This window comes from Passer domesticus, chromosome 1 (assembly GCF_036417665.1).
Source record: "Passer domesticus isolate bPasDom1 chromosome 1, bPasDom1.hap1, whole genome shotgun sequence".
In the NCBI taxonomy this organism is placed as follows: Eukaryota; Metazoa; Chordata; class Aves; order Passeriformes; family Passeridae; genus Passer; species Passer domesticus.
The window spans coordinates 129,381,182-129,407,443 of NC_087474.1; the positions used below are offsets into that span (position 1 = coordinate 129,381,182).

Consider the following 26,262-nt stretch of genomic DNA (forward strand, 5'->3'; position numbering starts at 1 on the left):
CAATTCTTTTTGCTCTTGTAATGTGCTATAAACATTTTTAACTTCCAATCCTGTTACTCCAATTAACCCAAGGCTTTATTAACACAGATGCCCTTTGGGAGCCCCCATAAAGCTTTACAGGTTCAGTTACAAATTTATTGTTTATCTCTAGTTTCAAGATATGGTGCTCAAAAAAACCCCTCTGACATCTGTATTCTAATAACTAGAGAGCGGTTTGAAAACTTGCTTTTATGGTTGCTTTAAGCTCTCACATTAATATCTTTCTCTGTTCATATATCTGGTATCTTTCTTGCCCTAGAAATGGACTCAAAAAGAAGACTTGGAGCTGAAATCGGGAGTAAAGGAGTTTGGAGTGGGTAACTGGGCTAAAATTTTGGCCCATGGTAACTTCAACAACCGAACAAGTGTCATGTTGAAAGACCGGTGGAGAACATTGAGTAAGATCAAACAAAGCTGATTTGACTACAGAAACCAACTCTTCTTGACCTTTCCCTACATGAGGACCTACTGTAGCTTTTCAGAATAACATCTTATTTTAGTCTCAGAGTGTCCAGCAACTGTTGCTGTCCTAAAACATGAAACAGAATAATAATAAGTATAAAACATTAATGTAAGCTCACCTGCTCTGCTAATGATGACTTAAATGTAAAGTCTGGCCTTTTTTGCTACATGCAATAACAGATAACCTAGATTCTGAAATGTGAAAATGTTTGCAGTGATTGAAGAAATGTCTGTTATGTAAATAGGGGTATTAGATCTGACTAGCAACATCTTTAGTTTGATGGAGGCTAATAAAAAGTCAAGTGTTCTGTATTTTTCAAGGGCTGTACCTCTTTTTAGATTGACCTTTTCATTATTTTACTTCCTGCCATATAACCCATTCTAATTTGTTTTGCTTCACTTTGAAATTACGATCAGACTTGACATTTCTGTAAGTTTTACAAAAAATACGTATGTATTACTATTGCTAATTTTATGAGATGATTTGTTGGGGTTTTTTCTGCAGTTAAAAAGTGCAAATTCATATAATGTTGTATTTTTAAGTAACAAAGGGACTGGTTATTTTTTTACATGGAAAGGAACACTATTGTACTAGCACTTAGCATCTCTTGGTTAGCTTGCGCCACCTACCTTGTCTTGACAAGTGACTTCTTCCAGACCAGCAGGAAAGGGAAAGCTCAAAAACACATGGCTGACGTGGGTCTCAATAACGAGTCTACACTGTCAGTGACAGCAAAGATACACTTTAATGGGGGTCACTATCAAGGTTTCTGCTGGCTACTGCAACTCTGCTGCTCAAGGGAGAGTGGAACAGATGGATGATGGCACTAGTCTGTATCTCTGGATTCAGATCATTTGGAAGAGATTTCCACAATCTCAGAAAATTCATGCTTTCCACTGTCATACAGGTGTGAATCTAGTGACTTGAACTAACATAATACAACATTCTTTTAAAAGTGAAATCTCTTGAATTCAAATGTTTCCTGTACCTTTTTTCTTGGCTAGGGGTTTTATTTTCCAAGAACGTTATAAGAAAAAGCACCTGTCTGAATTGGTCATTAAAACAAAGCTCTGAGAGATAATTTTCCCCATTAAAAAGGAAAACATATAGTTGTGAAGTCTGAAATGTTCAGAAAGTATTAAGATAATCACTGCTTTCTGTTTTGGAGGCTTGCTTTGATTACATTAAAATGGTAACATGCAGTTCAAAGGCTAGTTTCACAACACATTCTTATTGTGAACAGAACCTCAAGCAGATCACCTTCCTCATTCTTGCCAAGAGACTCAATGGCTTCTTCCAGGAAGCCTTTATGTTGCATGGAAATGCTGACTGTCTTAACAGGAAATTTTCTCAACCTGCACAGCACTCTTGCCAGCGCTCAGATGTTGCAGGTTCCTATACTAATCCTTGTAGATGAGCAATTTTAACTAGAAATTTTTTTACTCTTAGCCAAGGCCTTAGTTACAAAAGACTCGTCTAGGTTCATCTGCCAGAAAAGTTACACTGTGTATTACTAATATGAAGTTCTGAGGAGACCAATTCCTTAACAATGCTGACTAGGGCTATGTCTTCATAAAGGTGGCTGAATGTGAAAACTGCAGTGTAGAGGAAGAATGTTTACACAATTATAGTGTAAAAAATTGCCTAGATGATACTGGAGAGGAACAAAGTACCTAAACTGAAATCAGTTTTAGCTTTCAAAAACTTGATTTTTATTCACCCTTGCTCTTAAATGTTGACAGTGACTATTCTCAGATTTGAAAATATTTGGCTGGTGCACTACTGAGTAGGAGCATTGCCTGGAGATGGGGCTAGGGCCAGTAAAGCTGGAGAACTTAAGGAAAGCAACTGCTATGGTTAGAAACATTAGCTCTTTAATTAGAAATGAGAAACATGGTAACATGCTTCTACTGTTCTAATACAGAGGTCAGTCTTAGCATTTTGCATTAAGGCAGAGAGAATTTCCTGAAATGATTCTGACAAAGTCCTGACTCATTTAAAATTTGTTAAGGCTCCAGAAAATGCAGCAGAAATATATAGGTTTCTTGGCATTGGTGTTAATTTTCTTAGTCTTTCTGTTGCAATTTTAAAGGTCTTTTAAACTTTTATGTAAAAATAAAACTATGCACCAGGGGACAGGAACAGTGTTCCAGTTGCCGGATCTTCTTCCAGGTTCCTTGGCACTGAGAGTTGCCAATTGCTTCCCAGTGTAAGATTTTATCTCTGAAATGAAACAATAAATATGAAATTAGAAGAGTAAAAGCTGTGTATTTAGTGTTACTGGATTGTGTTGTATAAAATGTTAGAAGATTGGATTTGTTTAATCATGTAAGACTTTATTAAACTCATCTAGCGCTTAAAATGCTTTCTGGAGCAGACATTATATTCTGAAGTAGAATATCCAGAATGGTGGGTTGAGTAGCTGGTTGTACAGGTATTAAGTAGTATGCATATTAATAAATGTATGGATCAAATAAAAATCAGTTCTGAATAATAAATATCTACTTTCACAATTACTTTTCTAAAAACCAGGTATATATGCTTGAGGGGAGTACCAATCCACCACTGTTAAATCTGCAATCAGATTTGGACTATGGCAGGAAATTCCCTTTCCAAGTGAAAGTGCCCACAGCTATAAAAAGTCCTCTTCCACTACACAAATTCCACCACTTCTTCACAATAGTGAATAAAGCATTAAACTCTTATACTGAAATGACTTCCCAATTTTATCTAGGTTTTAAAAGCAATTTCTGTGACAAGTAAAAGGATAAAACCTTCTGAGCTCTACAAACGATTTGAGCTATTCCATCTTTTAGATACATTAAATGCAGCTTTTAACGAGATCTTGAGAAGTTTAAACTCCTGTGCTGGGTTCTGGTTTACCCGTGTGCGTTGTGGCCGTCTCCGGAGCAGCGCCGCGTGGCCGTGCTCATGGCTGGTGGCTGGCAGGTGACACACACGGTGTGTCCCTCGCGCAGGTACTGCATCCAGCGCGCGAACGGACGCGTCTCCAAAGCGCAGTGCGGGGAAAGAGACTCCGTCCTGAACTCCACGCAGTATCTGCTCAGAAGGGAAAGAACCAAATTATGAGATAAAGCATGAGCTAAGTAGGCACTTTGAATGGATTTACATATCGTAAGGGTGGTGTTTGTGAAATGCAGGTTAGACACCATCGTTGCTAACAAATCTCCTGACCTTAACCCAATCAGTGGATTCTTAAAAACATTATGCAAACTGTTTCTCATTCTATGCCCCAGTCCAGTGGTTTTTGTATAATCTTACTTTCTGGTAGCATTCTGTATTATTAAATTATTTTGAAAATTATTTTGAAAAACAGATCTCAGTAACCCATATTTTTTCTTCTATGCTGCTGGAAAAAATGGAAAAGAGACTAAGAATATCAATGAGTTTTATTGTTCTAGGAAAAATAGCACAGGATAAAACATTATGAGCATTACAGACCCAGTAACAGCCTAATTTAAACTTCATTACCATCTCTGCTGGTAACTAAACAAAATTCTTAGTGCTTGTGTCAAACAGTTTAAAAAAACAAAAGGTATCTTGAGACCAATCCCATTCAGCAATCCCATTCAGCCCACATTTTTCAGAGACCTACATCTAATTTCTCAGACTTAGGATACATTCAGCTTTGTTTTAGCATTGTTTACTGCTGGCTTTCAAAAGCAGCTATCATCAGTTCTGCCATGATCCCAATGTCTAATTCAGGACAATTAGTAAGTAATAAACAATACCTAGAACATGCAAAGAAACTGCGGGAGAGAAAACCAGTACAAGCTATAGCTTATTGTTTAATTATTGCAAATTTAATTACATTTTTCTCTGTAGACAGCTGTTTTCTACTGAACAAGATGACCTACATACATATGATAAATAGATTACCCTGCTGCTTCTTTGTCTGAAGGCTGGAAGGAAGATGCTGCTCGTCTTTTTCTTTCTTTACCGTATTCAGAGGTAGTTATGAAAGCAGGGACTGAGGAACAAAACAGTTATGGTAAAACAGCAAGGCACAGCTGAGTCATATTTCAATTACTGTAACAGTGGGTGAATGAATCAGAAGCTTGTGGATGGCAATGCTGGCTCACTTTATTGAAAAAGTGATAAAATGTTGGCAAAATTGGACCTCAACCCCACTTCCTACAGCTAAGCTCTCTTTATTCAGAAAAAAAAAATTAATAATGCATGCCATCTAGCCAGTGAGGAAATATGATGTAGTGGAATCCCACAAGGAGTACTGTTTCCTGTTTCATACTGAATTTGTGTTCTAACTTCATACAGAGATAACTTGATACTTAGATCCAACTGAAAGAATACACACAGCTTAGTTGTTTGCTTAACAGAAATTAAGAAAAGTCAGATTAGAAAAAAAAAAATTGAATAAAAACCAATATGACAGTAGAAAGTTCTAAATTATAATTTTAACCAGCAAACTGCAGATAGTTTGGTTTTTTGCTACTCACTGACAGTAAAATTTATGTTGGCTGTGATGGAGACAATACACAGCAGAGAGATGAAATTGAGAATACCATGTTCATGGCCGCAGTCCTCCCCCTGGTAAGTCAGGTATTCCAGGCAGCCAGCCTTCTCCTCCAGAGCTGGACACGGCTCCCCACCGTTTTTAGGTTCCTGTTGTATGTAGCGCCTACGGACCCGCAGCCCGGGATGACACTGTTCTGCACAGCCACTCCAATGACTCCACTCCCCCACAACACAGGGAATAGCTGCAAAGCAGGATTAAAACATTAGTAGTAGTCAAGACTTCTGTTTTTATCCTAATTGCTATCAAAAGCTTGAGATAAGATTATATTGAGCGGCTTTTTGTTTCATTTGGGTTTTTTTACTTTCTCTTTTGTCATTTTTTTTACATGGGTTTGAACGCTCCTCCAGGATTTTGCATACTCAAATTGAAAATTCAAACCTGCCTGCAATGCTTGGCTCCCTATTCCATCCCTTGTCCACAAAGAAACAGCACCTCATCCAAACCTTTCACTACAGCTGTGGGGCTCTTCTGTACCCTCTTCTGAAGCATAAAGCCTCAAAAGAGACCAGCTCATGGATAACCCACACCAGACTGGTCTGGCCTTCCTTGGCAGTTCCTACACCACTAGATTCTGCTTAAAGGCTGGAACATTAAGCAGCAGCATGCTTGATTCCCTTCAGATCATTTTCTAACTCCTTTTTCCTCAACACTGAACTGTGTCCACTGCCACAGCTTTGTTTCCCTGTTTTAACACAGATCCTGCTCATTTCCAGCTACAGAACAGCCCGCTGGATATTTGAATTTCAGTTCTAATGGATCACAAACTTCCACTGAACTTAGTCAAAAATTCTGGGGAAAATACCTTTTTTTTTAAGTAAACTTTGAATCATAAGACACTGCATTTCCCTCAGACAGGGAAGAAAAGGTTTTGTGAACAGAAAACAAAAACAGGTGATAGATACATTATTCCTGAGTAAGAAGCTATATAACACAGAAGTCTTCAGTTTATTTTTCCATTCAAACAATATGCAACTGTAAAGAATACACAGCCGTTTTACATCTCCATGAAACTGCTTTCCTCAGCCTCATCTCCAGGAACACCAAGTCCCTGTTTTTGAAAACTGTATAACCTAAAAAATTTCCCTAGCAGTTAGAAAGAATACTACAGCTTTTCAAAGCTTCACTGCAGGCTGAGCCCTGAGGGGTTGGATTAAGATGATCTCTGGATGCTCACTGGTGGAACAAACACAACCCCTCCACCTGGGACCTTCAAATCTCCACAGCCGTGGCAGGAGGAGCCATGAAAGAGCAGATAAGAAAAATGTCTCACACATGGGTATCCATCAAGTGGAAGAATTCTCTGAGGATAAGCAATAATTTCCTTACATGAGTCATCCTCAGTTTGTGGCCTACAAGGACATTTAATCTGACTGGTGATCCATTCCCAGTAGCTTTTTTTCCTGGAGGTCACCTGGTAGGTGCTCCAGGTTAGAGAATGGTATAAAACACACATTGTCATCAATGGGTGAACTATCTTAAACTGGTTCTGGATTGTTTTGGGTCATGCTTCTCATTATTTAGTTAAATAAAACTTTTCATTTCCCAGGTGTACTATTTCTCATTAGCTTGTAATGGAACACATCACATGCTTTCAAATTTTTTTCCGCATTTCCAGATTACAATTTAAATCCCCAAGAAGCTTTACAGCTTAACCACTGTTACATCCTTTATCAGTGTTGCAGGAAAGTGATGGGACAAAACTGGACTTTCAGGAAAATATTTTATGCTCTCTGGGATTCTACCAGTACAAAACATTGGGAAGAAAGAGTAGAATGTGATAACCTCTCTGGGGTTTGTGACTCTTCTCATAAAACATATAAATTGTAGTGTTTGCTCTGTCATTACATCTCTAATTTCTTGGACTACTACCAATATCATAAAGCAGATAAAACCTCTGAAAGAGACTACTTGGCAGATGTCCTTACCATTTTACTAAAATTCCCTTCCTCTGTTCTCACTGTGCTGTGCACCAGCTGTTCTGACCAAACTCGCCCACTTTTGAGTGCCCTGACTCAGGGTACACCAGGTGTATTGTGGCTGAGGATGCTGCATCCCACACCCTAAAGAATTCCACTGAAACAGAACCACAGGGCTGCCCCGGGTATTGGGCCACCAGCTGTCCATCCTGCTCAACAATTAGTATTCTCTAGTGTTTTCTTCTGCTTACTGATAAACATGTTCCCAGACAGCTCCTGAGTACAATTTGTAGAACAGTGCTGGACAATCACAGAAAAAGCCCCCTTTGCCACAAGCAGACACCTGACACTGCACTACCAGGCACTGCCCTCAGACACATCCAGCACTCCAAAGTAATGACACAACCCCTGTGACTGTGAAGGCACCACAATGACATGTCGCAGTACAGCCCTCAGACTGTTTGGTCCGAGAACTGTGAACTAGAAAACCAGTGATAGTAAAAATGTCTCAGACCCCACCATGGGATAGCCAGGACAAGTCCTAAATGCAGTACGGACCTCACAGCCCTTGCCACCTGGCTATAGGGTCCAAACAGAGTCCTTGACTCCACTACATTTTATGGTACAAGCACAGACTTCAATGCCTGATCACACATCTTAGTTCTACCCAAGTATCCAAAGGACATTCAGTGTCTATCTAGCCTGTTTCCTCATCTATTGATTCTCTTCCAACCTGGCTGCATGAATGACCCGCATAAATAAGAACTTCCACAGAACTTTAATCCCATATTAGCACCCTGATATGCAGATAACATCAAGTATAACATCAAATTTTCCATGAAGAAACTCCCAAAGGGACTGAGTAAGTGCATAACAAATAAAGCGATGACTTCATGTCTTACTGGAATCAAACCAAGCTGACAGTTAAATATTGGTCATCTGCAGAAATACATGGTAATTTTATGGTTATCAAGATTTAGAATAAGAAGGATGAATTGCCCTAGTCATGTGGAAAAATAAGACTATTGGGTTGCTAGAATGGAATTTAGGCAGTGGGATAATAATGTCCCTCTTGCAGTCAGTACCCAAAAACCATTAAGGGACAGTAGATCGATTTTGTGCCTTGTTGGAAAGATGTCAAATTCCTCAGCATGACAGAGACTGGGTCCATGAGCTGACATAAAAGGAATGGTGCCATCTCTTGACACACAAAAAGAAGTATCAGGGACCCATAGCTACATCTTTACAGATCCATCTCTGCGTTGCTATTCACTCAGCTTAGTTAACACAACAATGTTAAATGATGATTCATTGAAACAATGAGGAGGATGGAAGTCAAAGGAAACTGAAGGAAGGGATTTGTTCGCAGGTACCTACCAAAATGTGGAAGCTAACACAACACTTGAAATTTAAAAAAATCACAGAAAAATTACATTGCTATCTTAGGAAAGACAGCTCAAGTAGCCAAAACTGGTTTTGTCTTCCATTTGCAGCACTATAAAACACAGATCCTTATTTCTGATTGCAACTCTATTTAATTTTTTCCCATCTCTGGAAAAAGAAAAATGGAAGATTTTAATATGTTCATTGTACATGTACTGTAATATGTAAGGATTTCTAGATTTTCTCAGAGTAACCACTTTGATTCAAATGGCGAGCTGATTCCTTCCTCAGGCTTTCTCATTGGACAGTAGTTCCTATTTAAAATGCTATGTACAAAAATATACTTTCTTCAAAAATATTCTTCTTTTATTCAAAAATACTCTTCAGTATTAAAACTATAAGATAGTTTACTTAAAAACTGTTGAACTTGGGTTCAGCAGTCCATGAACTTCTGCTGAGCCATCTATTCATAAAGTACCAAACTTACAATGACTTTTAGACATGACAGAATTTAACCCTGCCACTGGCAGCTTTAGGATGTTCATTCTTTCAGTGGTTTTTTTTTGGTTTTTTTTTTGGAGCAGTGTTTTTGTATGACTCCTAACATCTCTTCCATCCTAGCATCTCTTAATTACTTACACTTGAGGCACTTTACACTTTCCCCAGAGGATGAAATGTCATTTCTGCAGGTGCTGAAATCATGAGTTGTGAACAGGTTGACAAACAAGCAGCAGCATGAGAACCATTGACCACCTTTCTTCACATTTCTATTTTAAAGTTTTGAACTCTACATTCAAAACAGTGAACTATGCCAGTGAACACCCCTGCTGTCATTAAACACTTTGATTTTAGCAAGACTCAGTGGGGAGACCTCAACATCCAATAGGAACAAAAAAGAGTCTAACATTTTCAGCCACACTTTTGTAAAGTGATACAAACTTCCACTGGAACTATTTAGAATTTCTGTTTATACAGAATATAAATTAATGACTACTTGCCATAGAGTGTATATATGATCATTTGCTTTTAAAAGAACAACTTCTTATAAATTTAGAATTTGGGATGAGTGAATTCTAGGACCACCTTGCCAGGGCGCCAAAATTGTGCCCTCCCATGCTACACCCATCAATGCAAAATGTGCTGTTCCCTCTGTTTGCATTTGCATTGGTGCTCGCACAACTGGGCAGTGAGGCAGTGCAGGGAGTGAAACCAGGCAGAAACAGGCAAGAGAGAATACAGAAATAGTTCCCTGTGTGTTTAGCTTCCTGAACTGGGAAATTCCAGCTCTGGTGCAGGAGAGGCAGTGAGACAGGGAGGCTCCACTGAGACTCCATCTTCCTGACTGGATCTAGGGCACCCACCACCCACAGAGGGTGCAAGCGTGGTGTGCTTATATTGTAGACATGCAATGCCTTTCAAGGCAATCACCACTGAGCCCGAGACAAAAAATACCATCTTGATAACAGCAGGGCACCATCAGGTGCCAGAAGTCACCCCAGAAGTCATGGTAATGAAAATTTTTAAACTAGAACTTCTGAAGCACAATGTTGAGCTTCTTTTTGAAGGATTTCAGCTCTGTTGTAATGCTAACACAGTGCATGTTTATCAGCTCTCTCCTTTTATGACTGAATATTAAAAATCATCTGATTTACTGAAAAGATGCAACATGCTGTGGCTGCAGGACAAGCATCTTGCCAGCTCTCCCTCTATGGATTTTCCTGAATGAAAGAACAATCTATTTTAAAAATACTAATTTCAAAATCTATCTGACTTTGTGGCAAATTTTTTTTTGCCTTCTGTTACTCTGAGGAGATTATTTAGCTGTGGGAGAGCTGACCATGTTTCTTCTAGAGACCGGGGGTCATAGTTCTGCTCTGCTGAGTTCTTCTGTACAGTTTTACATCCCTTAGGATGGGTCTACACCATCTGAGAGTTGCACTCCCCCTTCCCAATCCACATATGTAAGCCAACTTGGGTCCCAAAGCTATGTGGCTATGTCAGCATGGCACTGAGCCTGCTAAATACACCCTAATTAGCAGGACTGTGCAGCAGAGGCTCATGACTTTTTGGCTGTAGGCTGGCGTGCATCCAGCCAGCTGGGAAGAGACATTAAACTGACCGAGTACTAGCACTGCACCTGCAAAGCAAGGTCTGTGTCCTGCATCCCAGGCACAGAGAGGTTGGTCAAATTGTGAAGACTGCAAAAGGTAGAAATCCCACAGAAAGAGGCAGCACTGTGAATACCTACAAAACAGAGCCTCAGTTTGGTAGAACTGGGCTACTTTTCCCTTCTTGCCACTGCTCATCGGGAGGCCTGGCAGAGAACCCTCTCACTCATGCTCCTACTCTTATTTTAAAGTCTTTGCCTTCACAGTGAATTCCTGCAGATTCATGCTCCTAGACAAAACCTCACCGTGGGGACTTCCCCAATTATTTCATTTATATTTGTCAGGATGTGAGGAATCAGCTGAGAGACACAGGCAGTGCAAAATTAATCTCCCTGATGTCTCTGCAATCAGACATCCCCCCTGCAATCAATCTGTGGTTGGGAATTGCCCGAGTGAAAAGTAACATAATATGTTAGAGGTAAAATAACTTGAGACTGTCACTGTACTACAGCTGAAACGGAAACCTTTACTCTCTAGTGAAAAAAAGTCTCTGTCTCCCTTCCTGAGCCTGGCGCTGCCCCAGCCTGGTGCCCGGGCTGGGAAGGAAGGAATCTGCCCCTCTCGCAGCCCTGAGCCCATGCCCCAGCTCTGAACCCAGCGAAACCCCCATGCCGCGAAGCCCCGGCAGGCAGCTCCGTACCCGGAGCGAGGCCCAGGCTGCGGGGTCCCTCCCGCCGGCCGCCCTGCCCCGCGCCCCCTCACCAGGGCCGGGGCGGACGCACCTACCCGGGCACGCCTGGCCGTGGTCGTGGCAGCAGTCCCCGGCTCGCCGGCAGCCTCCGTCGCAGTAGCAGGTCCCGTAGCCACCTCCCTCCCTCCATCCCTCGCCGACGCAGGCGGCATCCCGGCCCTGGCAGCACTTTCCCTGGCAGCTGCCCCCGGCCCCGCTCCCGGCCCACAGCAGCCCCAGCCACAGCGCTCCCGACAGCGCCGTGCCGCCCATCGCCGCCACACCGGCCACCGCCACACCGATCACCGCCACACCGGCCACCGCCACACCGGCCACCGCCACACCGATCACCGCCACACCGGCCACCGCCACACCGGCCACCGCCGCGCCGCCCCGACGTGCGGGCCCCGGCACCGCTGCGCTTCGCGGCCGCCGGCAGCACCCGGCGGAGCGGGGCAGAGCGGGGCGGGCTGGGCGGGAGTCCGGCGGGGGCGGGGGGCGGCCCTGCCCTGCCCTGCCCTGCCTGGTCGGGCAGCGGCACAGCTGCCGCGGGTACGTGTCCCCGGGGGTGTCCTGCCCGGTGGTGGGTGTTTCCCGCGGGGTCCGTATGGCAGGACAGCTGGCGATGTCCCACACAGCGATGTTCTGTGTCAGGCTGTCCTGCACAGCAGGAGCCATGTCCCACACTGCAGGGACTTACACGGTGATGACCTTCAGTGTCCTCCCCATTGCAGTTCGTTTAAGTGACGACCCTTACAGCAGTGCCCCCCATCAGCAGTGTCCCACACTCCAGTGAACCCCCACAGCAGTGTCTCACCTGGGGATGTCCCTCCCACAGAGCCATGTCCTTCCTGCACATGCAGCGATGAGCCGCAGAGCAATGTCCTTCACAGTGGTGTCGCACAGCCATGTCCTGCACAGGACCGATGGGCACGGCAATGTGCCAGCCAGCAGTGTCCTGCCCAGCTGTGAACGGCCCAGCCACAGCTGTGCAGCAGTGACTCACATCTCAGGGACCCACAAAGCTGCTCCAGGGCGTCCCCAGCCATGTCCACACAGCCCCATGGGGGGAACGACCTGGTGCCACTAGCCATGGTTTATTGGCACAGGCACTTGCTCATTTCAGGACATGTCCCACACAGCGTTTGCGTGTGTTACATTTCTAATTTTCGGGGTTTTTGTTTTGTTTTGGTTTTTTTTAAATCAGTTTTCAGAACAAACAAAAGAAGCTGTACTTGCAGGTGCACAAGAAAAGCAAGGTGGATTCCCAAGTAACTTCTTAGTAAGAAGAGGTTTGGATTCTGGTTTTCAGTTCACTTCAGTGTTAAGAGGTTTTCAGGATTAATGGAACCTGATAATTTTAGCCAAAAGTCAAATCCCAAAAGTAAGTAGTGAGGTGACTGCAAAAATATGTTAGCTTTGCACACTTCAATTTGCAGATAGCTACTAAAGCAAGAGACATCTGGTCTCCCAAAGCTGCCTACGAGGGGAGGTAACAGTTTATTATATTATCTACTACATGTGGGTACTTGGATCCGCTGAGACAGCTCAGGCCAGACAGAGTTTAATTTCTTCTAGCCATCAAAAATTACTGTTAAAATGTTGTTTAAATCCCTGAGGATTGGGTCTGATCTGTTATCCAGTGTGCCACTAATGAATTTATTGGCATTCTGCCAGCTTAAAATGAACTCCTGAATAGCAAATGTTGGGGGAGTTCCTGGGGTGAGTGAGAGGAGAACAAGACTTGCAACCTGCCTTGGTAAAAGCAGTGTGAGAGAAGGAACACCTCTTTTTTTTTTTTTTTTTTTTTTCCTTTCCTTTATTGTATTCCTGTGTTTCACCTGAAAGGCAAAATATTAGCAAATAGTAGTAGAAACTACCTTTGTAGGTGGATAAATCGTGTGCAGATGTTATGCTGAAAGGATGAGTCAATAAAATTTGGATGAGTCCAGAACAGGTCAGAGGGGCTTTCTCTTAGTGGATATGTTTACAGAAAAAATCAAGAAAATATGCCTGCATAGTCTAGTAAAAGAAAACAGAATACAAATGAAAAATGTTATCATTTCTACTAGACGTAGTAAAGCAGATTCTTCAGAGGAACCAGGAAAAAAGGAATGTTAATTAAAGGAGAGAGCAAGCTCACCCAGTTTGTTCCAGAAAATGCTTTGGCTTTTTCATTTTAGTTAATTTCTTTCTATTAGGAGCAGCTCTAGGTAACGAACGACAAAGAAACACAGTGATGCGCTCTTGGCAGTGACTCAGCACAGAAACCCTTACAGGATATTCCATGAAAACAGGCAGAGATTTCTTTCCAGTCTGACATGAGATGGTCCACAGAAAGTAGGCGTTGCTCAGTACCTGCTGTTGGTTATCTTTTTGTCATGCAAATAACTTTACAAAAAAAACAGAGATTTAAAATGCACATGTAGGTAAGCTTAGGGAACATGCAGAGTCCTTGCTCTTTCTTGTAAGCCACAGAGGAGTATTACATGGAGCAGAGGTCGTCAGGCATCTGTTCCACATGTGCACTTCATGCCAAAATATTTCTTAATCCCAGAGGTGAGGAGAAATCTAAGGACTGTATTGTAGTCCTCTCAAAAACAGGTGTTGCTGTTGGCTCTGAGATTTTGAAAACCATGATCAAGCTCAAGTTGTCAGCCATTTTTCTCTCCATTTCTGCCCTATTTTATGTTTGGAATCTCTAAACTCAGATTTCCAAACTAAAGAGGGGAAAAGAAACCAAGACTCTGAACATTCTTTTTCAACTAATTTTTCAAACATGTATATTGCTCCAGTGAGTTTTGTTCCATTGCTGTATTTCCAATCCAAGTGTCCCCATTGCCTTACATGGAGCTCTCCCTGCTTTAAAATATCACAAGTACAAAACTGAGCCAAGTGTGTTCCAACAGTAAATTAGAATGAGAACTGGTCTCTGTTATTTACCATGCTTACCAGTATTATTATTTACCTTGATTGTTTATGCTTTCTCTATATAAAGACTGTAAAGCAGAGCCAAGCTTTTATTCTCCATCTATTCCTGTGGCACTCAGCTACCCATAACAGTAGGTAGAAAACTGTAAGCACCTGCAAGTGGGAAAAGCTTCAGACTAGGTACAAAATATGCATTTGATAGTAAAATACCTATCTTATTTTTTTCAAGTTGCACTTACAACTGCAGTGATTCTGAATGCCTGATGTAAGGTCTATTTAACTTCAAAGTCTTTTTTCAAATATATTATCTTGTCAGCCGGCAGCATTCCACATGACCACACCTCCTCACAAGCAAACTCTCTGGAAGGTCCAAACTTGCACAAATAGAGCTAATTTTTCTTTGCTGCTAGGAGGTTAATCCAATGGTATCAAACTGAGAGGACTTCAAAAATCCCGCAGGGCATTTCTTTTTCTTTCAGACTCATGTTTGCACACAGCTTTATTTATTTGAGAGAAATACCCTTCCGAAAGCAACCTGCTTGCTTTGTATATTGAGACAACATGGTGACTGATGTAACTAAAAAGGCTACAGGCTGTCTCTATCCTGCTACACGGGGCCATGCTTCCCAAGAGCCCCACAGTCAGCTACAACTTGATTTGTCATAGGAGGCCCTTGTTCCCATGGTTCTGGAAAGGTAGACTTTCTCCTGATAAGAGATAATCCCTGCTAAAGTGGATAACCAAATCATGGTGTTTGCTAGTGTAGCTGGCAGCTTAAAGTGATATCAACATTTGTATGTAAGAGAAATGAGAAGTATTTTGTCTTCGCTAATGATCAACCAGTATAGAAACACAGCAGAGGCTACATGAAAGAGGGTTTCTATAGTTTCATGGCCATGATGTTATACAGAAAGCATGATGCTGTTTCAATGACTAGCTTGAGCTGTTCTCCATTGAGTCACTCCTAAGAGGGCAGGCTGAATACCTGGCTGTATTTGAGGGAGGTCATTTGCTGTGCATCCACTCTGCCTTGGCAGTCCTGTCAGGCACAAGCCTGTCATGGGTCATGGGAGATGCAATGGCTTGCTGCCTCTCAATTACAACCATTGATTTTGGTTGGGATTGGTAATGATGCACAAAATTTCTTGAATTGGAGAGGTTAATGGAAATATAGAACTATCTATCAGGATATTTTTAGCTGATCTTTAAAGGCCTTCATCCTCCCTGTAAATTATTGAAGAAATGTCCAAGTATTGTGATGAACACAGAGCTGCTGTTGAACTTCCATGCAGAAAAAGTCAGGCAAATCTGTGTGTCCAGCCTAGGCATGTAAGGACTGGAAGACATCCTTGTTCTTCTTTTCCCCTGAATTTCTCATTTTCTGATTCAGGGAGCCAAAAGGAAATGGAGCACCTGAGCCAGCACGAGGAGGGGGAGGTAACCCAGGGTGGAATGGGCAAAAGGCTGCAGGACTGTCTCCATCAGCAGCAGTTAAAGATGATGCTGGCTCAGCTGGTGCACATGGTAGAACATTCCCCTTGCTCTATCAGGCTACAACTACATCTCCTGTCTGAATTAACAGTTGGCTTATGGAATAATAATATTGCATTAATAAGTACATTTTCTTATGTTAGTTTTTATTTAATCTTAATTCTAAATGCTGTATAATCTAGAAGTGTTACTGATGTTTCAATTTTCATTTGTCTTAGTAATTTTGAGAACAATATTCCCCAGGGGTCACTCACAAGGGAACATGCTGAGTACCTGGCTGTATTTGAAGAACCAATGATATGTTTTTAAACTCCTGATCCTGGAAAGTCAGCCTGTTATTCAGATAATCTGTTCTGGTTCTTCAGGCCAAATAGGACACTGCTTTCAAAGGCTTTGCTGAGATATGAAGGCATCATTATGTGTGAGAAACACAGTCCACTTGACTCCTGTTTGTTAGTTATCTTCCTGCAGGGTTTTCCAGGTAGTTTTCCACTTTAAAGGCACATGATCAGAGTAAGAGAGGGGGGAAGTTTAACACTTTCGGAAACAGAACTGCCTCTTACCAAATCCCAGGATGCTATTCCACACACTTTCCTGTTTCCCCTACTTTGGGGTTATTTTCTTTAGTATTTACAGACCTCCTCTTTTCTGCAATCATGACTAAATAAATTATTTTCCTTCCCAATGTAGGAATAGTTATTGCTGTATTAAAGACAGGATAAAAAGATACTGACAGATCAGGGCACCTATCCAGCAAAACACTTAAGCCCTTGCATAACCCAAGGCACATAATAACACCACCATAGGACTGCTCACTTGTTCCAGGTTGTGCAGTCTTGAAGGATTTACTGAGCCGGGGCCTCCTGGTGTGCCGGAGGGCTCCGAGGCTCGGCTCCCTCACTCTGAGCTGCATGCTGCAGCCACCAGCCTCTCTGTGCACTGCCTCTGAGCAGCCACGTTATTCTGCCAGACCTAGAGCAAACATTAGTCCTGATTTGCACCCAGTCAGCTCCTTTTTTCTGTCAGCATATAGAGCCAAAGAGATGAATAGCTCATCCTCAAATTCACTATTAAAATTCATGCAAAAAGTAGCTAAGACTGTTTATTTCTCATTAAATCCAGATCTGATTTGCCCTGCTGTTTAAAACTGTAATCAGTATTAGCATAGTCCAGAACTCAGTCAGTTTCTTTCTTTCTCAATTATCACATCCAGTAGCAAGTATTCTTCATCTTGGAGTTACTGGATGATTTTGATGGTGGTGCATTTTTCAGAGAAGAATGCAGCTCCCACTCCTGCAGCTGATGAGCATGCTCTGCTAGCAGGAACAAACACACATTTCTGTCAATGAAGAAAGCAGGAATAACTATGAGTTTATGAAATTAGGGCACTGAACTGTTGAGAGAAAGAGTAATTTTTTTCTTATCATAATCCCACTTTTGAGAAGCTCTGCCAATCTTTCCACTGGACTGATGAAAAGATGAATTCTGCTGACTTGAATAATTTGAAAGTAAATGATGATTCTGGTGTACACTGGCTGGCAGAGGGTACTGTTTATATAATTCTGGGCTTGCTAATAACCCTCTTCATAGCTAGAAATGGTGCCAAGAAAGCTGCTGGCTATGTAAAAATGCTCTCCCATTTCCTTGCCTTTATTGTTTTCTGTCACAGCTTGTTTTTTTTTAATTAGTATGTGAACTATTTTTAGTGTCTGGAGACAGAAATGTATTGTTCCGACTAAAATGAGGCCAGGTACCATGAAAATATTTTCAGGGAGAAATATTTGGAGCCAGTTTATCTTTGGCTGTGTGCAGTGAAAGTTAGTCCAATTAGTTACAGCCATGTCACTTCATGTAAGTGAATGTGGTTGTGTCAGTGCACAGGGCAGATTTTGTCTCTCAGACTGCAGAGGAATACTCTAAAATACACACAGCTAGAATCTGTAGCATCTAGAGCATTCTGAATTTTTTTTTCCATACAAATTCCATGCATATCTTGAGTGAATTAAACTTTTCAGTCAGATGATGACTTAGGCAAATGTGAAGTTTAATAAGGCACACTTTTGTAATTCATCTAATCAGCTCTAAGAGATCTTAAAGTCCCTGCATTGTAGGCAGACTAGCTGCACTGAGTTCTACCCATATGTGTCCACACACCTGTGTGCACCATGCAGGTAAAGGTGCAGCAAGTGTTTGTGACCCACTAATTCAGAAGAAATAGAAAATACTCCTTCATATGCAGCAGTCTCAGCTGAGAGACAAAATGTGAAGCCTGGCCATATCAGTTCCCTTCAGAATTTCAAATCAAGCTCAGGCTTGACCATTTTCTTAATGGTTGCCCGAAGCCCAGTCTCACACTAGTCAACCACTAAATTCCTCTAATGTGATGAGGGCTCTACTACCAGAGTAGAGTTTATCTGTGTGGAAGTATTATCCATAATAGGAATCAGAGGAGAAATCCACAGGAAATACAGAGTTCATCCAAAGAACCAAGTGCCTTCTATACTCCAAATACTACTGCATTCTTTCATTTTGCCTAATTAAAAAGAAGCATACCTATTTACCAAAAAGACACACAAAAGCTGCCAAAATAAGTCACTCCAATGTACAGACTTGCATTTTTAAAAAGGACAGCTATTACTCATGTTGTTAAACACACCTGTGAAAGTTTATCCAACACTAGGGTGACCAAAAAAACAAGGCATGTCAAATTTAGAATGTGTCCTAGCTGCATATATGAAATGGGTCCTGATAGTATTTTCATTAAAAGAAACCAAGTATTTCAGAAGGAGAGAAAAAAATACTATCTTCATCATCTGTCATCAGTGCAATGCAGACTTTTAACCCTTCTGCAATTAATTCCCTTGCAGAGGCAGATGACTTGCAATTAAAGTACCTCTACTTTGCAAGTAGCAGGCATTTTCAGGTTGAGTCCCTAAAATATTCCATTAGATGCACTGACCTCTGCAGAAAGAGCTTTAGTTTAGAGACCAAAAATAATGGACAATTCACCAGATCCTACAATAATCCCAATAGTTGTGTTTTCATGTGTCCAGCTGTGTTTTCAGCCTCCCATCCTTGGATCCTGCCAGCAGCATAACTACCAAACCTGCTGTAATACACTGGTGACCTTCAGCCAAAATGAGACAGGGCTGCATGGAGAGAGGAGAGAGGGCAAGGGGATGAACCTCAGAGTTTGGCTTGGCTGGAGGATCTGCTTAAGATCTGCCACAGCTGACTCTGGTCATTCAATATCACAGGATTGGAGTGTCCTTCTCTGCCTCAAAGTACCAGGGCCAGGACCTGAAGTCCTCGGGGGATGTGTAGGTGCCTCAGAAGTAGAGAGAAGCTCAGAAATAATGCAGTTAGTCCAATTGTTACCTTTTTTTCTTGTGTTCAAACCTGTCTTGATAGCAATTGCTGCCACAGAACCACAGTACATGCATGTGATAAAAAATGAGCCTCATCAGACAAAAAAACAGTTAACCTTGCAGGCTTGCATTAAGATGTAGTGTAGGAAGATCCCTCCATTACCACCAATACTTCAAGGCTTCTTTCAGGAAATTCCCTGCAGGTGTCCTTGGGACTGCATTGCCCACCAAACTGCCTCCTACCACCTTCTCCACTTGGCTCCTTCTGTCTGTGGCATGTCCAGGCACTGCCTCAACAGCCATGGGCACTCACTGCCCTGCAGCACCTGATGGGCTTGTCACATGTGGGCAATTCAGCTGGAAGCAGCCAGCTGGCTTGGGAAAAAATTTTCTGCAGAGACCCTGAATGGCTTTTCAGCTGGTACACTCCCATCCCCTTCTCTAAAGGCTGCCCTTGCAGAGGTACTTGGCCTCTCCTGGACTCACAGGGGAGTGAAGGGCCTGAGAGTGGATTAGTGATTTCTTAACACTTACCTCACTGAGAGAACTACTCTGTTCTTCCTTCTTTTGGGCTATATTCTTATTTATAGAAACACTAACTTGGGGTACAGGCAGGGGCAGTGATCACAGGATCAAAAGCCCCTCCTGCTGCAATGTAAATATTCTTGAGTGCTTTGCAGTTCCACTCACAAAACCCCGTGCATTATTTTAAAGACAAATAATGTAAGATTTAAATAAGAGGACAATCCCAAGTCTCAGCTGGCATTACTCCATATAATTTACATGGAAATATGTTATTTTACAGAAAGATCTGCCTTTTCGTGTTTTGCCTAATTGACATGCTCAGAAATTTTTGGAGTGTTCTGCACTTCATAAAATACCCTTAAAATAATCTGGGTTTCTTCCTGGTGTGTAATACCTGCATGTGCTCTCCTTTTTCACAAAAGGCCTTTTCAAATGAAAGTGATTTGGAGACTTCTTCCCAAATGGCAGCAGGAAGAGGTGAGGAAGTGAAAGTGCCAGCTGGGGACAAAGAGTGAGAAATACTTTTTTTCTACTGAGGTGTAGAATTAGGCTCCAATTCAAATACATGAACCTCAGGATGGGTTCATGTATTTTTGCTCTACTTCAGTAATAACAGCACTTATCCTGGCCTGGTGTGGATGCGGCCTGGGTACATCTTTGTCACCTGAAATGGAGGTTACCCAGAGTGTACAGATGGTTCATAAAACATTGAACAGTGCTAAAGAGCACAGCACAGTTTATGCAGCCTGAGCCAAATTCTTCCCAAGACAAATTTACTATTGTGCCAAATTTTGAAGCTTTTATTCTTTATATCACACACCAACAGGTTGCAATTTTGTTGCAAACATGTGATAATTTATTTCCTTCAAGCATACTTCAGACGGATTCTAGGATGGTAGCTCCTGATTCCTAGACTCTCCCTGCTTATGAGGAGAGTCTAGGACTTAGTTACTACCACCGCAGAGTTGGAAGAAGACAGAGCTGATCCATGTGGCTAGGCTTTACATTCTGTTGGGGTGAATGTGTGGTAAGGGCAGATAGAGCACTGAACTCAAGAGGAGTCAGCTCAGCTTCGCCTGTAGCAGATGAAGCAGAACAGCCAGTGCCTACAAGTGTGAGGGTTTTCCCACCTGGGAAAGCCACTTATCCATGGCCCTGAATTTATCCCAGTATCCCTGAGTTTAAATATGCATGTCCGACGTGTAACTGAATAATATATAAAAAGGTTAAACTGAATAATATTTTAAAAGATTGTTAACTTTAGGGCTACATTGTGTCTTGATTTGTTTGTATCTCTTTCTCTTAAATGTCTGATTTATCTAACTTGAATGTGTGAGTACTACAGATGTATTTCTGTCTCCCTCTGGATTCCAATATTGGCTTAGCTGCAAAGCAGAGGTCTCTAGAGCAGAGGGTGCCTACAGTTAGGCTGCTCTGTCTGAAACATGTTTATCAGTTCTTTGTACAATTATCTGTGCATTAATTTGATTGTAGGCCAGCAGAGCATGTCTACAAATTTGATGTTGAAATTTTTTACATCATTTTTGTGTTCAGCTAGAGCTATATCCATGGAGAGCAAAACTAGATATAGTGCACTTAGTGCACAGAGAAACTTATATCTCAGAAAGCAGAGCAATTTCTTTTCTCAAGGAATCACATTCCAGCTTTATCCACCACTCATGAAACTCACTGAGCTGTCCTCCTGCCAACTGAATGTATATCAATACAGAATAGGCCACCAGCAATCTGGTAGTGAATTTAAATTAAATTGAAAAATTCAAATTTCTACACTGTTATACACATAAACTTTGCTAGCTCCAATGAGAATATAGTGTAGATACTCTTTGGTGTGACTTTTGAAGATTCTGAACACCTACATTAACCAGGCTACCCATTCATAACTATTCTTTCTGGCAGAAAACATCAGTCTCAGAGAGATCTTTTTGTTCATACAAAGCAATCAAAAATACTGCAATGACTCATATGGAAAAAAGAAAGCCCTCCACCCATTTTGAATGCCTTCAGATTTGCAGCATTAGTAATATGTTTGACAGCACCAAGTGTTTAATTTTCAAAGGGATTATAACTATCTTCACAGCATGCACACATCATTAGTGTTAATGGCAACTGCACCTCCAAGACTCACCCTAAAAGGTGGGCTGTAAATTGCATCCCAGTAGGATAATTAAAAGTCTGATAGAAATGCAGCAAGTTCCAACAAACATTTTCTCCCAGGGTAAGTGATCAGAGTATTTGGAATTGAAAAATATAATTATCAGTTTGCCTGAGAAAGGTAGTGCATCGGTTTTACAAACAAGATCACACACAACGGCTTTTTCCTACTTGGGTATAATTTTAGTTGATAAATTTTGTTGTATGTTTCTTAGCCTACTTGTTTTTTCCTTCATTTCTGTAATCCTACTTGACCTGAAGTTCAACACTGGGCTGTGTTTGCAATTGTTATTGTATCAGGATTGCCAGTTCTCATTTCTATTTCCCTCATGCTAACTACTGGGAAAGATTATCAAAACTGTTAGCAGAATTATATCTTTTTCTGTCTCTTATTTATTTTTTCTCAGGCTTAACAGAAAACCATGTTTCATGACTGGATGTAATTTGTGGAATAGAGTATGTTAAAATTAACTATCTTCTAAAATTATAGGAGCATCAGCTGATTAGTACAAAATTGATCTGTCTCATTTTCTTATTCTGAAAAGATTGATGATGAAGGTAAAGCTAGGAATGAAATTTAAAAAATCATCTAATACCCATGAGGTCCAAATTACACTGTCAGAAGGAAAAAACCTAGAGCGTCTAGACTGCTTGCAATGTCCCATATGTTATACAATTTTGAGATGACAGTGTTTGCCCATGGGGACAAGTGAGCTGTGGTAATGGTTTTCCTAATCCACAGAGGTTTTAAAGTTTCTAGGAAACATTATAGGTCTTGACACATTTTCAGTTGATCTAAGATGTTCATACAGAGACTCAGAGCTTATCCAGTAACCTTTGAATCTCCATCACTGACATCAAGAGACTTCAGACTTAGTCTCCACCATTGCCTTTTTTGGCCTCAGAGAAAAAATTTCTCCCAGCACATTCCTGTGTGTACATGTTTAACTGTGTGCATGAGATAAGTTCTTTAGCACAGGATATAAAATGCTTTAAACAAAAAGGGACCTGACTGTTTATGGGGAGAAGAAAATCGATTTGGAACTTGGGAAGTTATGCCACAATCAGCATCTGACTGTGCTGCAAAACATGAGTCCTTATGCCTCGTGTTTCACAGTCATCAGAACTCAGATTTTGCTGCAGTTTTTCTAGATATAAAAAACCTCAGTTTCTTAAAGTGGATATTTTCAGCATGCATTTCTTCAAACTTTTAAAGGGAAAAAAAGACTGTTTCTTTGTTTTGTTACCTGGGTTCTTTACCTTCTTACAAATCAATTCACATTCTCTTTGGAACTTACTTGATAAAACAAGAGGTGAGCACTTTCCTGAAACAGATTTTTATTTGTTTACAGAATAGGACTTATTGTACACAAAAAAAAAAAACAAAAAAAAAACCCAGATTAATCACTTGTACTACTCTATTGAAATCAACAGCCACTCAGTGACGAATTGAATCAAAAAAGATTACAAAAATTGTGTTCAACTTTATATATATTTTTATATCAAATTTATACCTCATCAGATTTAAAAGCATAAGCCCCATGCTGCCCTGCACAGCTCAGCTAAAGCAGTGGGATTAAATGGATCCCCTGAATGAGTAATACATGCCTCTGTGGAGGATACAGAGAAAACAGCACAAGGTAATCCCAACTTCTAGTTGTGCCCTAAAGCAAGGAGACAGCTTGTTTGTTAATAGGACTGAATTATTATTAAATAAAAATAAAATTAAAAATAGCTGCCAACCAGCAGTGAACCTCAGGTCCATAGTGCTGCTGCTGCAGCACAGTGTCAGGGAAAGATCTCTGCAACAGCTGATGCAGAGTTGGAAAGCCTGAAGAGCCTGAAGTCTGACTAAAAAGGAAACTATGTGGCTCCCTGGAGTGGTTTGTCAAGCCTCATCACACTTTGGGTGGCTCTACAGGATTTCTATTCTAGGGAGAATACTGTAAATGGCTCTTTTCTGTCAGTCAGTCCAAGTTAACAAGGGGTTTTATGAATGTTGCAACTGTCTATGTAAATGTTTACACAATCTTCGTGTCTGTGTGAGCTACAGAAGTACCTGCTTACCATTTTGACCTCAAGATGAAGTGACCACCAACACATCCTCACCTTCAAAAGAATACAGGCAAAAACTACCAGCATCTTTCTCTTACCCATGGACCCAGACATCATCCTCCAGTTCTGCACAGCACCAGTGTTCCCACTGCCATCACCCAGCAAGTGACCCAAATGACCTCACAGCCCTGGGAGCCATCTTCTTCATGTCTCTGGTGCCACCTGTCCCTCCAGCACCCTGCCCAACATGCATGCTGCCCCTCTTCTTCACCTCTAACACTTCATGCAATCCCTTCTTTTTCTGGGCTGAATCTCTGGGGAAGAACAGACACATTCTTCACAGTTAGAGTGGTGAAACACTGGAATTGATTGTCCAAAGAGGCTGTGTTGTCACCACTATCTTTGGAGATAGACAAAATTAGTTTGGACAAGACCTCAGGCAATCTGATGTAACTTTGAAGTTGGCCATGATTTGGGCTAGATCTCTGGATGTCCTGTTAGAATAGTATTGCTTTATAATTTTAAATACAACCCTTTTCTTAATCAAATCAATGCATGTCTGTAGTGGTAGGAATTGAGGAGTATCCCTTTCACTTCTTGTGAAGCATCTAGTGACCTTGACTGCATTCTCTGTTTCACAGTCATCAGAACTCAGTCAAAAGAATGGCGTTTACATGTTGCTTGGCCTTGCACAGTGCACACTGAGGGTTTACAGAGAGTAAATGGAGATATTTAGACTTCACCCACATTGCTCCTTTGAACCATGTGAAGAGAAACAGGCAAAGGAGAGAGACAGGAGTCTGCTGTACAATGTAAAAGGACAGAAACTACAGATACATCATCATATTTCCTTTCCATGTTCTCTAGGTACGTATCAAGTTAGCAAGGAATTTGTCTTAGAAGGGATTTTTATTACTCAGTTGTTATCAAGTAATGATAACAATTATATTCTTCTGATGAGAAAAAAACCCAGTTGTTTTCCCTCTAGTAATTTGGAACGGCTGTGTATTTGGTTGCTCACATCAAACAGTTGTATATCTGGACTTGACAAGTCACTTACAGTATACAGTTAATTTTGACCTCACTGCACCCATTTTGTTCCTGGCAAAGTGGTAAAGCAAAAGACACAGCACTATGCCTTAGGCCTTTGCTTGCACTAATAGATCAATGCCCTCATGTGTTCCACCAAAAAATGTCATGTTGTATTGTAGAATTTTCTTCATCCTTAGTTTTTCAAGCACTGGGGTTTTTGGGTTTTTTTGTTTAGTCTTAAGCAACACAGTGGGGAATTTTCTCTGGGACATGGAAACTCTTACTGGCTTAAGATTTTCAGTGAAGCATATTCAACTCCCTGCTACAGTAAGTAACAAAACCATGTGTTGGTAGCTATTTCAGACTATTACTTTGGTTCCTAATAGAAATCATGTCTTTAGCACAAAATTAATTTGACATAGGCAGGTGGAAATAAAGCAAAGAGTAAATGATCCCCTAAAATCTCATGGATACAAATGAAAATCTGAAGTTCTGCACTCTGGTACTATGCAAACAACCTTTTATTATGATTATATTAATTTTTACTGCAGTAGTACAAAATAGTCATAAGAAAAAAAAATTAATGCAGCCCTGGGGCTTTCTGCTTAGCACATGGTGGAGTGATTTATACCTGAAGGAAGCAGACAGAATACACTACCAATGGAGAAATAACAATTCACCTGCCCTGGTTTTGAAGCCCAGTTTGCACAGGTTGGAAGGATTTCCTAATGTGCAAGGCAGTGAAAAGGCAGCACAATTAGAATGAGACAGATCTTGTTACCCTGAGCAAACTTGTAACGTAGAGGTCCAATTTAAAGAATAGCTTGAGATTTTTCAAAGATCATGCTTCTGTGGAAAGGGTAATCCTGCCTTTCCAGTGCCACTGCTGCCCCCATCTCTGCTCTTTGGGGTGAACAGAGAGCCAAGTCAGCTTACTGATTCAGCTAAATGTTAACTTCTTTTTTTTTTTCATAGCTATTTTCAGGCAGCTGTGCAAAGCAGATCCAACAGTTCTGCGATTGCATACTAGCCAGTGCTAATGATAAAGATATGGTAGACACAGGACTGAAGCACAGATGATTGTACAGGTATTTTTGATGGCAATATGGCCTTGAACTGGGTGAAGAAACCACCTTTAAAAAGCATGTTGTGATGCTGAATATGACTTGGCACTAGCATTGCCATAAAGTTTTAAAGATAATGAGTATACAGCTTTAGATGCTGTTCACCATGGTGACATATTTTAATAAACTTACACTATTATACTCCTTACCCAATGAACTCACTTCTACTTCTATTAAACATTTAACTTAGCTTGATAAATTCAGCTTTTGTTAAAAATAAATAGAAGCACAGTATTCAGTATAACTTTTCAGTATTTCACAGCAAAGCCAGTAGCAGAAATTCATATTGGTAAGGAGGAAATAAAAAAATATCTGTGTGTGTCTGCCAGCTTCTAGAGTACTACAGACTTATCAAGCTGAATAATAT

General features: G+C 41.1%; 2 protein-coding genes and 1 long non-coding RNA gene across 9 annotated transcripts in view; 2 read left to right on the top strand and 1 right to left on the bottom strand.

Annotated features, from left to right (window-relative positions):
• Nucleotides 1–2,867, top strand: part of TERF1 (telomeric repeat binding factor 1) — a 24,246-nt gene extending 21,379 nt beyond the window's left edge. For all 6 annotated transcript variants that reach the window (XM_064389203.1, XM_064389192.1, XM_064389175.1 and 3 more), the window contains one exon: nt 299–2,867. In XM_064389203.1, coding sequence (XP_064245273.1) covers nt 299–457 — 159 coding nt within the window. In that variant the 3' untranslated portion in view covers nt 458–2,867. The remainder of the gene's footprint in view (nt 1–298) is intronic.
• SBSPON (somatomedin B and thrombospondin type 1 domain containing) lies at nt 428–11,639 on the bottom strand. Its single transcript, XM_064389239.1, has 5 exons — nt 11,254–11,639; nt 5,047–5,241; nt 4,403–4,493; nt 3,386–3,562; nt 428–2,725 (listed from the first exon to the last, which is right to left on the bottom strand). Exons 1-5 carry the CDS (start codon nt 11,468–11,470, stop codon nt 2,608–2,610), a joined length of 798 nt encoding a protein of 265 aa, XP_064245309.1. The 5' UTR covers nt 11,471–11,639; the 3' UTR covers nt 428–2,607.
• The window catches only part of LOC135280864 (uncharacterized), a 20,135-nt gene continuing 5,121 nt past the window's right edge, over nt 11,249–26,262 (top strand). Inside the window, exons 1-4 of one of the 2 annotated variants that reach the window (XR_010347668.1) lie at nt 13,034–13,626; nt 19,935–19,989; nt 24,381–24,606; nt 25,747–25,859. This is a non-coding gene — a long non-coding RNA (uncharacterized LOC135280864). Of the gene's footprint in view, nt 11,322–13,033; nt 13,627–19,934; nt 19,990–24,380; nt 24,607–25,746; nt 25,860–26,262 lie in introns of those variants that run through there. The other variant, XR_010347667.1, reaches the window with a different exon arrangement.